Source organism: Anoplolepis gracilipes, chromosome 3 (genome assembly GCF_047496725.1).
Source record: "Anoplolepis gracilipes chromosome 3, ASM4749672v1, whole genome shotgun sequence".
Taxonomy (NCBI): Eukaryota; Metazoa; Arthropoda; class Insecta; order Hymenoptera; family Formicidae; genus Anoplolepis; species Anoplolepis gracilipes.
In genome coordinates this window covers 5,225,818-5,238,444 of record NC_132972.1, presented here as the reverse complement: position 1 = coordinate 5,238,444, position 12,627 = coordinate 5,225,818, and the positions used below count along the sequence as shown (strand labels likewise).

At 34.0% G+C, this 12,627-nt stretch overlaps 2 protein-coding genes across 4 annotated transcripts; one reads left to right on the top strand and one right to left on the bottom strand.

The window, feature by feature from the left end:
- Positions 1-291: 291 nt before the first annotated feature.
- On the bottom strand, positions 292-4,732 carry LOC140663457 (uncharacterized). Of its 3 annotated transcripts, XM_072887635.1 has the most exons (4): positions 4,595-4,732; positions 4,178-4,502; positions 3,414-3,759; positions 292-3,312 (listed from the first exon to the last, which is right to left on the bottom strand). In XM_072887635.1, exons 3-4 carry the CDS (start codon positions 3,750-3,752, stop codon positions 1,333-1,335), a joined length of 2,319 nt encoding a protein of 772 aa, XP_072743736.1. In that variant the 5' UTR covers positions 3,753-3,759; positions 4,178-4,502; positions 4,595-4,732; the 3' UTR covers positions 292-1,332. The 3 variants fall into 3 exon arrangements, with proteins under 3 accessions (XP_072743736.1, XP_072743737.1, XP_072743739.1); XM_072887636.1 differs by lacking the exons at positions 4,178-4,502; positions 4,595-4,732 and adding an exon at positions 3,850-4,145; XM_072887638.1 differs by lacking the exons at positions 4,178-4,502; positions 4,595-4,732 and adding an exon at positions 3,933-4,145.
- Positions 4,733-4,978: 246 nt separating this feature from the next.
- Positions 4,979-12,386, top strand: Garnet (adaptor-related protein complex 3, delta 1 subunit-like garnet). The gene is made up of 15 exons (XM_072887630.1): positions 4,979-5,112; positions 5,190-5,670; positions 5,815-5,910; positions 6,007-6,135; positions 6,458-6,868; positions 7,466-7,539; positions 7,773-8,216; positions 8,290-8,517; positions 8,596-8,758; positions 8,907-9,089; positions 9,250-9,661; positions 9,794-10,062; positions 10,154-10,726; positions 10,816-11,241; positions 11,480-12,386. The coding sequence occupies exons 2-15, from the start codon at positions 5,575-5,577 to the stop codon at positions 11,570-11,572; spliced, it is 3,597 nt and encodes a 1,198-aa protein (XP_072743731.1). The 5' UTR covers positions 4,979-5,112; positions 5,190-5,574; the 3' UTR covers positions 11,573-12,386.
- The last annotated feature ends 241 nt before the right edge of the window (positions 12,387-12,627 follow it).

Sequence of the window (12,627 nt, the reverse complement as noted above, 5' to 3'; positions counted from 1 at the left end):
AATAAGTATAAACTCTAATATGCTTTAGATATACTTTGTTGAAAAAAAAACGTGTTTTCATTGAATATGTTTTTAAGTGGGGTTTGTCTTTATAATTAGGTAATTTTCAAAAAGAGGAATATTTTGCTTTACAAAAATACATCCGCTTATTAGATATCTAATATATGTATAATCTTCAATTTTTTTCTTAAGATAAAAAATGTGATTGTATCAACTTTTGTGATAATATCTGAGCATCACAATAATTATAAACATTTTGTATTTTTATATGATTTAATTTATTGTTATGTAAATTTATATAATGTGAATATGTATGATTTAATTACGATGCAATTTGATGGCAAATTGAGCCAACTGATATTTTTAAATAAGAAATGAATTAAAATTTATTCGTCTCTTTCATCCACTTGTTATTTACGTGACAATCATAGTCCAGAAATTGTATACCAGATAATACACTTCTAGTATCGCTATGCCTGCGCATCTCAACTATTGAAATTTTTAAGCTGTTTAAGAATCGATCAATTAATAATTGTACTTTTTGTGTACATCTTTATAAAAAATTTATGTATATTTATTGTATACAAATTCCTTAATTTGTAACACAAGTGTACATTTTTAATGAGTTTCAAAATAGGCTTTTGTATATTTTTTCATTGAAATTGAATCTATTTATTTTCAATCTCCATTCCTATTATATGAAAGCCTGAAAAAATTAAAAATAGACAAGTCAATGGCTTAATATAAAATGATGGAAGCAAATATCAATTATTTTCTAAATATAATGCAGCATAAAACATAAACAACTATCATGTAATATGTGATATAACAATATCTGGATTATGTATATACATATATATGTGTGTGTATGTGTGTGAATAGATATAAAAATATATATATGTATATATACACACATGATATATTGATATATGCGCAGTGCCCATATATTTATACTTATGACATCACAAATAATAAAAAAATAGTTCGCAATTTTAATAATGGCAATTTATTACATTTTATTTGGAAAACTTTGTTCTTCATAATGTGTCAACGTCACTATATTTATAATTCAATGACACCACTGATTTATTGTGTTTCTAAAAGCAAAACACTAGCATGCAACAGCCTTGTAAGTGCAAGGTATACTCAAAGAATGTTTCTTCCATCTTCAAAAGGAGCTGTATGTATATTTACAGATGATGTATAATTCGTGTTTGTGTGCGCACACTTGCTGTTTCAACACATAGGATTTACAGCTACATAGTAACATTCTGTTACAGTTACTCGACCCAATGACATTAAAAGTTTACGCGTCACACTGTTTGGTCTTTCTTAGAACATTTGACCTATCACAGCGACCGGTCGCACTCCCGCCCCGTTATTCACGTTATTCATATTCACGTGAATATGAGCGACCGAGTGTGGTATGTGATGATGATGATTGTGCTCGTCGACGATCATCTCGCCGTACTGAGCGCGACAGCGCTTCTGATGCGCAAAGAGGCTGCCACTATGACTGTACGCGGCACCGCATGTCTTGCACACGTACGGTTTCTCGCCGGAATGGGTGTACGTGTGCTCCTTCAGCGTGCTGAGTCGTTTGAAAGCCTTGCCGCACGTTTTGCACAGATAATTCGCCTCGCCTGTGTGCCGGGTCATGTGTCTGCGAAAAGCCGAACTTACGGCGAACGCGGCGCTACATACGTGACAGATGAACGGCTTGTCACCCGTGTGAATACGAATGTGATTCGCCAGGCTCGTCGTCGTCGTGAAGCCGCTATTGCATGTCTTGCACACGTGCGGCTTGACGCCGGTGTGAGTTCGCATGTGATACGTGAGGGATGAATTGCTGGGATAGACCTTGCTGCAGATGTGACATAGGTATTCGCGCGGCACCTTCTCCTTCGGCTTGTGCGTTCTCTGATGTAGGATAAGACGAGCTTGACTAGCACAGACCTTCCTGCAGACATCGCAGGTCACGGGTTCAGCCTTCGGCTTGTGCATCGACACGTGCCGTCGCAGACCTTTCTTGGTGGCCATAACTTTGTCGCAGTGCTGACACTTGTACTCCCCGGATCCCTCCTCATCACTCTCTTCTCTCTTGACGTTCTCGCTCTCCGGCACGGGATCCATCGTGTTATTAGCCGGCATATCGTCGTCATCCGAATCGTACAGTTTATTGTCATCCGCCAGATTGTCCAATAATCCGTGTCCATGTTTCTCCGCATGTTTTTTCAACGTATCCGGCCTGAAGAACCATTTCTTACATACAGTGCACGAGTATTTCTTATCGCCGTGCACGAGGGCATGCCTCCTCAAGTTCTTCAAAGACGAACAATATTGGTTACAAATTTCACATTTGTACAACTCGGGCGCGTTTTCGAATTCGTCCGTTTCGTTCGCAGGTCCGGTCTCGTCGTCAGTATCATCTTCGCTCTTGAGCTCCTTTTTCGGTTCCTTATTATCCTTTCGTTCGTTCGTATTGATCTGCTTGATCATATCATTTACCTTCTCTGTGTGAGATTTCAGGTGTCTCACGAGACTCTGGGGTTTCGAGAATGACGCGTGACAGAGTTGACACGCGTGCGGCTTCGACGTGTGTATCTTCTGATGGTTCTCCATATTTTCCTGCTTATAAAACATCTTTAAGCAGACGTTACATTTGTACTTTTTCTCGTGGACCAACGAATGCTTCTTTAAACCTTTTTGCGTGGCATATTGCTTGGAACAGACCTTGCATTTAAATTTCGACCGTACTGAATCTTGACTGTCGCTGCTCTGCTCGTAATAATTTTCGCCGATCTCGTCATCGCTATATGTCTTAGTCGATGCCAATTTCGTTTTTCTCATGGACGTACGTTTTTGTGGGATGCTCTCTTCCTCTTCCACAGTGTCATTGGGTAAGTTATCGCTGATAAACTCGTCCTGTTCCGTACTATCTTTCTCTACGTATTGATCAACTTCCTTGATTTCATCATCTTTATTTTGTAGATTCATAATGTTAGTCGCATCTTGTACATCTTCCTGCACTATTGTCATCTGATGGACCTCGCTCTCTGATATGCAAGAATCCTTTGCTTCCTCTTTACTCCCTTCAAATCCGATAGAACATATAAACAGTTTGTCATCTGACATATGAATTTGATTATTTAGAGTGATTTCCCCTCTGGGAAATGAGTCAGTGGATTGAATGTACTCTTGTGGATTTGCAACTACTTGCATGTCTTGTTTCGCAAAATAATCTTCTTCAATATGATCTGGCTTTTTCGATAGTACAAATCTCGTTTGTAGATCCGTCTGTGTGCAAGAATCCTAGAAAATGATACACACATATATATATATATATATATATATATATGTATATATATTGAATATGTCAACATAGATAAACATAATAACAAAATGATATTTACCGTAATATTACATTTGGCAGGTTTATTATAGTACATGCGTAATTTTGTATCGGAATGTTGACACTGCTGTCTGAATTCGTGCGCAACGCTAGCCTTATAAATACAAACGTCGCAAATTAAGGAAGGTAACCCATCCTGTTCATGTATCTCGATGGAACCACAGACTTGTATTTTTTGGGAGAGACCTGAGAAATTGTTTACTTCTTGATTAGCAGAGAAGATCGGTGATAGATTAGTACCTTCGGTAAGACAAATTCTGCACACTCTGTCCATATTAATCGGCAAAGTAAAGTAACCCGAAGTCATTGTTCCGTCGAGAATAGAATGTTCACCTGTCATAAGTTATCTGTAAGAAAAGAGATTACAATATATAAAATACAAGCGTGTTTCTGTGTAAAATATATAAGTATGATAATAACAATCGTAACATACATACACATACTTAACAGACAAGTTTTCTCAACAAATAACGATAAGGAAAATATAGGATACATATTACTACACATTAATTAATATTACATCGATAAGATTTTTGCACGACTTAACGAGATGGTCTCTCGAGATGAAATAATTTAATATATTTAATGACATGTGTAAACGGATCGAATTTCAAAGCGAGCACATGACACGAGAGATGACGTGCGGTACCCACACGATGCTCCGCAAGAGACGTCTCTTTTCATCGTGCAAATTTTTCAAGCATACAGAGAAAGAGAGAAAGAAAGACAAGGCAGATTAATATACAAAAACGAGCGGTTCTCAACCTCTATCTCGGTACATTTGCACGTCGTCGGGACATGCCACGATGTTGTCGTGCCTATACCCCTCCAGTGATGCCCAGGCAAAATGAATGATCTACTCTAGATGAATCTGACAGTCCGAGAGCTTCGCTCGTGAGTCTCCTTTCCTTTTTCAGGGCGCTGCGTTCCCGCGACGACCTCGCGTCGCACAGAAACGCAATACGCGTTATCGCATGATCGCGACCCGTTGATTCTCGACGATGCTCGACGACGACGAGGCGAGCAGGTGGGATATTTGACGCTCCGACTTGGCCCTTTGTCTCCTCCTCCGACCTCCGACGACGATCGGCTGCGAAAGTTGAGAGCAATCTGAGACGAAACGCTCTGCACGAACGGAGGTGTGGGTGGGTCAATACAAAGAACAGTCAAGCGTGTGCGTACAGGAGCATGCGACGTATGTATGAATTGCCGAGGGTGTCTACATTGACGTGGTTTCGATTAATCGCCCGGCGACTCGTCCTTCTCCGAATCGACGAGAATATTACGTCTGTCGTTTAAATGCAGTTGCTGAGAACATTGGGGGTCGGGGGTCGGGGCAGCTGCAATTATGCAAGGCGTTAATTTGTCTGCGTATGCTTTAGCTAAAGGTTTACTCGGGAAATTAACCAATCGCCACATGTGTGTCTGTTAACATGATACCTATGTATATTCTTTACACTTTATATTTGATTGGTCGATCTCTCTCAGATATGCATTTATGCGACTTCATCTGAATCGACCTTTAGGATTATAAATCGTCATTTATAGAATACGAATCACTCACGTACTGAAGTCTGGAACCTGGAACCTGAAACGAGCCTTTCTATATACTATTATATATTCTATAGAAAATTGGAGCCAGCTCACAATCAGTGGAATTGTCATCGCTCTTTTACGGAGATGAAAAACAATTCTTGACAGTACATATATATTATAATACGTCACTTTTTGCATATTCACCGAATTTTGCGACCTTAATTGCGAATTTAATTTACAGATATGATGCTGATTTGCGAGAATTCACCTTTTACCGTTGGAGCGATCAAAAAGTTCAACAGAGTTGAACACGTCGATAAGATTGCATACTCGATGAGTGACTAGATAGCGCAAGATAGGTGGTTTTGCCTGCTCTCTTGACACATTTCTTGCAGGTATGCTTTTCCGAATGGCCCTCTATTATCCAACCCCGATCTGTCAAAAGATGTGAATGTAAGTCGGGTCGGGAGCTTTGAGATGTGCCTATGAATCTCGATTAATTGCAATTGATTAATCAAGGCCGCATCCGATTGAAGACGAGTCTTATCGATGCGCGAGAGGAGGGCCAGGGCCCCTTTAAAGTGATATCGCGAGCAAGGCATTTAATTTTTTTTTTAAATGCGGTCATGGCACTCCGCAAGGTAAAGGGTAACTTCGAACGAATGTTCGATAAGAATCTGACGGATCTGGTGCGCGGAATCCGAAACAACAAGGAAAACGAGGTGAGTTTCTCTCTCTGGTTTGCGATTTCTCTTTTGGTGAAATCTTTATCACGTCTTAACCTAACTTTCCTTTCCTCACTTTTCATATTTTGCATTCTTTTCTATCTGACACAAATAGAAATTTTTTATAATTTTTTTTGTTAGGCGAAATATATCGCGCAATGCATCGAGGAGATCAAGCAAGAATTAAGGCAAGATAATGTGGCAGTCAAAGCAAACGCTGTGGCCAAGTTAACATATGTAAGTTTCTATGTTGGTGCCTATGTTCAATTTGATTCAGTTTGTGCCAAGTATCAATACCTGGTATCAGAGGTAATTTATTCTTATATCTTACAGCTCCAGATGTTGGGATATGATATCAGTTGGGCTGGTTTTAATATAATAGAAGTGATGTCATCGGCAAAATTCACTTATAAACGAATTGGCTATCTTGCTGCAAGTCAGAGCTTTCATGCAGATATAGAGGTAAAGTCTATTTTCTTCAGTTATGTAGCTGTATATTTTTCTTATAATTTTACTTGTATTATTGTGATTATATTTATATATACTCATGAATTTAATTTAGTTTTAAATTGATGAGTATATATAAATACAAGAAAAGAATAAACATAATATAGAAATACAATCACAATAATACAAGTAAAATTATCATCTGATAATAATAGATGATTATAAATAAAAATTATGATTTATTTATATATCTATATATATAGTATATACAATGTACTTGATAAATTGTTAAGAAAAAACATACCATTTTATAATTTATTAATATTTTCTGTTATAGCTATTGATGTTAACAACAAACATGATTCGTAAAGATTTAAATAGCCAAAATCAATATGATGCTGGCTTAGCGTTGAGCGGCTTGTCTTGCTTTATTAGTCCAGACCTAGCCCGAGATCTGGTTCATGACATAATGACATTGTTGACCTCTACAAAGCCATACTTGCGCAAGAAGGCAGTCTTGATGATGTATAAAGTATTCCTGAGATTCCCTGAGGCTTTGAGGCCAGCTTTCCCCAGACTGAAAGAAAAGCTCGAAGATCCGGATAGCGGCGTTCAAAGCGCAGCAGTAAACGTAGTTTGCGAATTAGCCAGAAAAAATCCAAAGAATTACTTGAGCTTAGCGCCTGTTTTTTTTAAGCTAATGACAACTTCTACAAACAATTGGATGCTCATCAAGATTATCAAGTTGGTGAGTATTATGCGAGATTAATAGAAGATTGACAATTATTTTTCACATGTTCTTGTAAAACACGAAATACGTGTCATACTCTCGCAGCTTTATTTTTTAAATAATAATTTTGTAATAATCTGAAGTACAACATTTTTATATATATATATATATTTTCTTATTTTCTTATTGTAAGCAATATTGCTTTTGTTCATATTCAGTTTTCAACTATAACTCTGATTGAGCCAAAGCTGGGTCGGCGGCTAACTCAACCATTAGTTGATCTGATTTCAAGGTTTTACATAATTTTTTTATGTATATAATAAAATTATATGTATATATGTATATATATATATATATATATATATATATATATATTTACATATTTATATATACATATGTTTATATGCATATTAATATATCAATATCAATAAGCATTTTGTAGCATTGAATCATATTTACAATTTATTTTGCATATAAAGTATTTATTTTCATATATTTCATTTATTCATTTATTTATTTATAAAGTAAGAAAATTAAGCTACTCTACTTTGTATACAAAAAATTTACTAAAATTTAGTATTTCTTAGAATGCAACACACAACATTGTATTTTCAGTTTGGAGCATTGACACCTCTAGAACCTAGGCTTGGCAAAAAGTTAATAGAACCCCTTACCAATTTAATACACAGGTATTTAATGTATTTTATAATAAAGCATTACATATTGTAATGTTCTTATTACTTGCATAGAACTTTTATCCTTTGTATTTATATTTTTATGCTTTATATTTATTTATATGTTTAGCTCAACTTATTTATTCATTTTTTGCAGTATATATTTGTTTTATATTGCTAGTTTCATAATTTAGTATTATTGATTTTTTTCAATTTAATTTATAATATAATACTAATCATTTTTCTAGTACATCTGCAATGTCCTTGCTGTATGAATGTATCAATACAGTAATAGCTGTATTGATTTCTATATCTTCCGGTATGCCGAATCATTCCGATTCAATACAGTTGTGTGTTCAGAAATTGAGAATACTGATAGAAGACTCTGACCAAAACTTAAAGTACTTGGGATTGTTGGCAATGTCTAAAATATTGAAGACACATCCAAAAAGTGTGCAAGCTCACAAAGATCTTATTATGCAATGTCTCGATGATAAAGACGAAAGTATAAGACTGCGTGCCTTGGATTTGTTGTATGGAATGGTTTCCAAGAAAAATCTAATGGAGATAGTTAAGAAATTAATGGTGCATATGGACAAAGCTGAAGGCACCACTTATCGTGATGAATTACTTTCAAAAATTATTCAGATTTGCTCACAGAACAACTATCAGTTTATTACCTATTTCGAATGGTAAATACCAGACTTTTGCGATATGCTAAATGTATTCTTTACAAATTATAAACTAAATGGTGTGTATTTGCAGGTACATATCTGTATTGGTAGAACTTACACGAATGGAAGGCACCAAACACGGACCACTAGTAGCGACTCAATTACTTGATGTAGCAATTCGTGTACAGGCTATACGAAAATATGCGGTTCAACAATGTGCCTTACTGCTTGAGAATTCATATTTATTAACCGGCCAGCCAAGGGCAACAATGTCCGAGGTTTTATATGCAGCAGCATGGATTTGTGGAGAATTCTCCAGGTAATAAGAAATTTTTCAAAAGTAATCCGTCTAATCGATATGTAATAAAATATTTAATAATCTGTTAAATTTAAACAGTGAATTGGAAGATCCTTTGGCGACATTACAATCTATGTTGCGATCGCAAGCTTCTAGTTTGCCAGGACATATACAGGCAGTTTATGTTCATAATATATTAAAATTAGCTGCAGCCACATTTGCTAAAGCAGAAAAAGAAGAAGATACCGAAACGATGGAAAAGGTACAAAACATAGTATAATTTATATGATAATAATGAATTTTTATAATTGTTTTTATGGCACAAGTCCGCACACACTGATATTTTAAAGTTTGAATATATCTATTGTTAGTGAGATATTGTAATTCTAATATAGGGTTTTATTTTACAGATTTATGGATTGAAGGACAAAATAGCAGCTTTTGTCTGTAGTGGCGATTTGGAAGTTCAAGAAAGATCAAGTTCCGCATTGGTACTGTTTGACTGCTTAAAAGAAAATCCTGGTCTTGCACAGGAATTAATGGAAGCTTTCGAAGGTGAACTTAATCCAGTTGCACCAAAAGCTCAAAGAAAAGTAGGTATCAATTAATAATATGTATATAATTATCTTTTTATTTATAATTTATTTGAAGATAGATTTAATCTGTATAAATTGAAAGAAAGATTGTCGACGTTAACTAATGACATAAGGTATTAATACATCTTGTTATATTAAACTTTATGATATCTTTTAGGTTCCAATACCAGAAGATTTAGATTTAGATTCCTGGATCAATGATCCACCTTCAGAGAGCTCAGACTCGGAAGATTTAGATATGAATGATATTTTTATTAAGACAGAGAAGCCGAACGATTCGTACTCCAAACGGGAATTGAGCGAACCGTCGTTGGAAGAGCTTGAAAAGAGACGTGAAGCAAGAAAATTAGAACAAGAAAATAATCCTCATTATCTAAAAGGCTCATTTAAGACTTCTACATCATATCATAATTCGTCGAGCGCATACGAAGACTTCGAGAACATTCCTGTCGCAGAATTAGACATCCCAATCTCTTTAAAAATTTCAAACAACTTGCATAGATGTCGAGATAACAGTCATAAAAGGCACAAAAAGCATGAAAAGAAGAAGAAGTCGAAGCAGAATAAAAGTAAAGAAAGTATTTTATTATAATTATTATTTTATTATTATTATAAGTATAAATAAATTATTATATTATATTATATTAAATGTCTTGTTCGAAATTTAAAATTTTTAATTTTTAATGCCGAATTGTTTTCAGATAAAAAATCTGCATCAGAAGAGGATGAACTGGATGACAATTTACCATTACAAATAGTGAATACTGGTATAGGAGAACTGCCTCCAGGTGCAGAAATAAGTGACAGTGACGATTACGATTTAGTAGACGCGAATGATCCGCATAGAGCTTTGAATATTGACTTAGATATGCCTTTACGAGAGGATGAAAGATTGCCTGTCTTAGAACATAGAATTATTGAAAATGATACGACGAAGAAGATTGAGGAAAAAGGAAGCAAAAAGGAAAAAGTAAATTTTTCTTAATATCTATTTTTTTTTCTTAACAATTTTTCAATAATAGAACAATATTTCAATAAATTCATCCATTTTATATTAATAGGGACATAGAAAATCTAAAAGAAAAATCAAGAATGTCATGGAAAACAAATTAAATGATCAAACAGTGAACAATCAATCATCTGACTTGTGGTTGGAAAGTAATTCGTCCCCTGAAAAGATGCAGTCTCCTGATGTTGGAGGATATACAGAAGTATCCAGCAAGTTACAAAAAGAAAGTAAACACAAAAAATCAAAGAGTCAAAGCAAACATAAGAAGTCTAATGAAGAAGACGCGAAACATAGAAAATCGAAGAAGTCGAAAAGTAAGAAAGAAAATAAATCGTTGGATTACGAGGAAACGGCGGGAATATCCACTCCATCGAAAGAGATATTACCAGAGTTAAAGAGCGATATTATAAATTCAGAGTATAATGCGAACTCTGAACAGCAAAATGTCTCGTGCGAAGAATTAGCCAAGAACAAGGTCATTTCCATGACATATGAATTGAGGCAAATTCCTCATGACTCAAGTAAAGTTATTGTATCAGTTTGCATTACAAATATAAGTCAGCCGCTTGTGAAAGAATTAGTCTTTGATGTTCCAGATACATCATCACTCAAATTAGTTAGAAATGTAAGTTGATGAATATTCTGAGTTTATAATTTAATCTGCAAATTAATTAATTATGTATGTGTGTATTATTTCTATCATTTTTTTTCCAGCCTGGAGATGAATTTGGGATAAAACTGCCGTTTCAACTGCCTCTGCAATCTAGTAAAGAAACTCAGTTCACTGTTTTAGTTTCGGACGTGACGTTTGCTCAGAGACTTAGAGGTACCTTGACATACATGTTCGAAAGTAAAAATGGAACGGAACAAGACAAGCTCGATTTTACCGTGCACTTGTCGTGTAGCAAGTTTATGGTCGGACATCTTTCTCATAAGGACATACTTACGGAACTTCTTAAAAGCGGTCAATTAATATCTAAGATTAGAAAAGAAGTAACAGTTTCTCTGGACTTTGATATGGTTCTAAATATTATCTGTCGCAAATGCAATCTCACACTTGTGGAACAGATTGATGATACTGCATCATTATACGGACATTCTCTGAAGGGACATCATGTGTGCCTTTTGTTAAAATACAATGTAAGTTAAATTGTATATACTTTTCGTTGTTTTTTTCTCTATAGTAAAATAAATTGATAGCCATATTAAAAAGAACATAGATATTAATTAATATGATGTGAGACAACGGTATCTCAATACCTTATAATTATTATATTTATGTCCAGTTTACTTAAAACTCACTTAAACGCATCTTTTTATATTTTTTTAATTTTGTAAACTTAGCAATGTCATGGTCTAATAGCTTTTTATGTTACAGAGAGCGACGGGAAATTTAGTTATCGAAGGTAAAGGTGACAATAATTCATTATTATCAGGAATTGGAGAGGAAATATCGAGGATCCTGATATAATATTGATTTAAACTCAAGTGTCTATATTTTGCAATTATTAATTCCTACATTAATTACATACATTTGTGGCAGCGAAACGAACACTTGGGGACTGTATCCATTATACATAAAATACAGACATATAGCGGCTATATATATATAGCATGTACTTTGCAAACCTATTAAATATTTTCAGAAAGAATCTTACCTAAACTTTAAGTGTAATTTAGGTCGTACAATTTGTTAAATATTTAAGAGATATACATATATATACATGCGTACTATATATACATGCATATATATATATATTTATATAATATATATAATATATATAATATATATATATATATATACACATGTACATATCTATATGTGTGAAGCAGTTTCGAAAGAAACAAGAGAATATTTAGCTTATTATCAAGAATTGAAGACATTGGGATAAAGGTAGATTAAATTTTCTAATAAACTTTTTTTAATTAATGGCACTGGTGTGTGTGATAAAAGAGTTATAAAGATTTAAAAAAAAATTAACTTTACACATTCATTTTTATTTTATGATTATATATACTGATATTATATATCTCTTTTAAAAACTTTTATAAACCTTCTTATACGTACAAAACGTTGCATTAATTACGTATAAATACAATAATTGAATATATAGAGTTTACAAATAAATTTTAACTTAGCTACTTACGAATAAGTCTTTGCACCGTTTGAAAATAAACATTGTGATAGAAACAATTGATAGAAACTTACTTTTATGTTCAATGTCTTCAATTTTTGTGTCCAATTGGGATGATATATAATATTATATCGCTATATATATATATATATATATATATGTATATATATATATATATATATATATATATATATATATATATATATAATTTATTGTTGATATCTTTATTATTTTGTAAAATATATAAAATATACCTTTACTGTTTCGCCCGATCTTTGTAAAGGAATTATAACGGGCATAGGTGGTGAGCATTGTATTTTTGCATGCAACGCTTCCATAATATTGATAATTAATAAGGCAACAAACTGTGTAAATTAAAAAAATTAAACAA

Excerpts from the sequence above, each read along its gene's own strand:
- Garnet (XM_072887630.1), top strand. The coding sequence starts at position 5,575 with ATGGCACTCCGCAAGGTAAAGGGTAACTTCGAACGAATGTTCGATAAG. Across the intron at positions 6,869-7,465 it reads TCATCAAGATTATCAAGTTG|TTTGGAGCATTGACACCTCT; the intron begins GTGAGTATTATG and ends TTGTATTTTCAG. Across the intron at positions 8,759-8,906 it reads ATACCGAAACGATGGAAAAG|ATTTATGGATTGAAGGACAA; the intron begins GTACAAAACATA and ends TTTATTTTACAG.
- LOC140663457 (XM_072887635.1), bottom strand. The coding sequence starts at position 3,752 with ATGACAGGTGAACATTCTATTCTCGACGGAACAATGACTTCGGGTTAC. Across the intron at positions 3,313-3,413 it reads CTGCCAAATGTAATATTACG|GATTCTTGCACACAGACGGA; the intron begins GTAAATATCATT and ends ATCATTTTCTAG.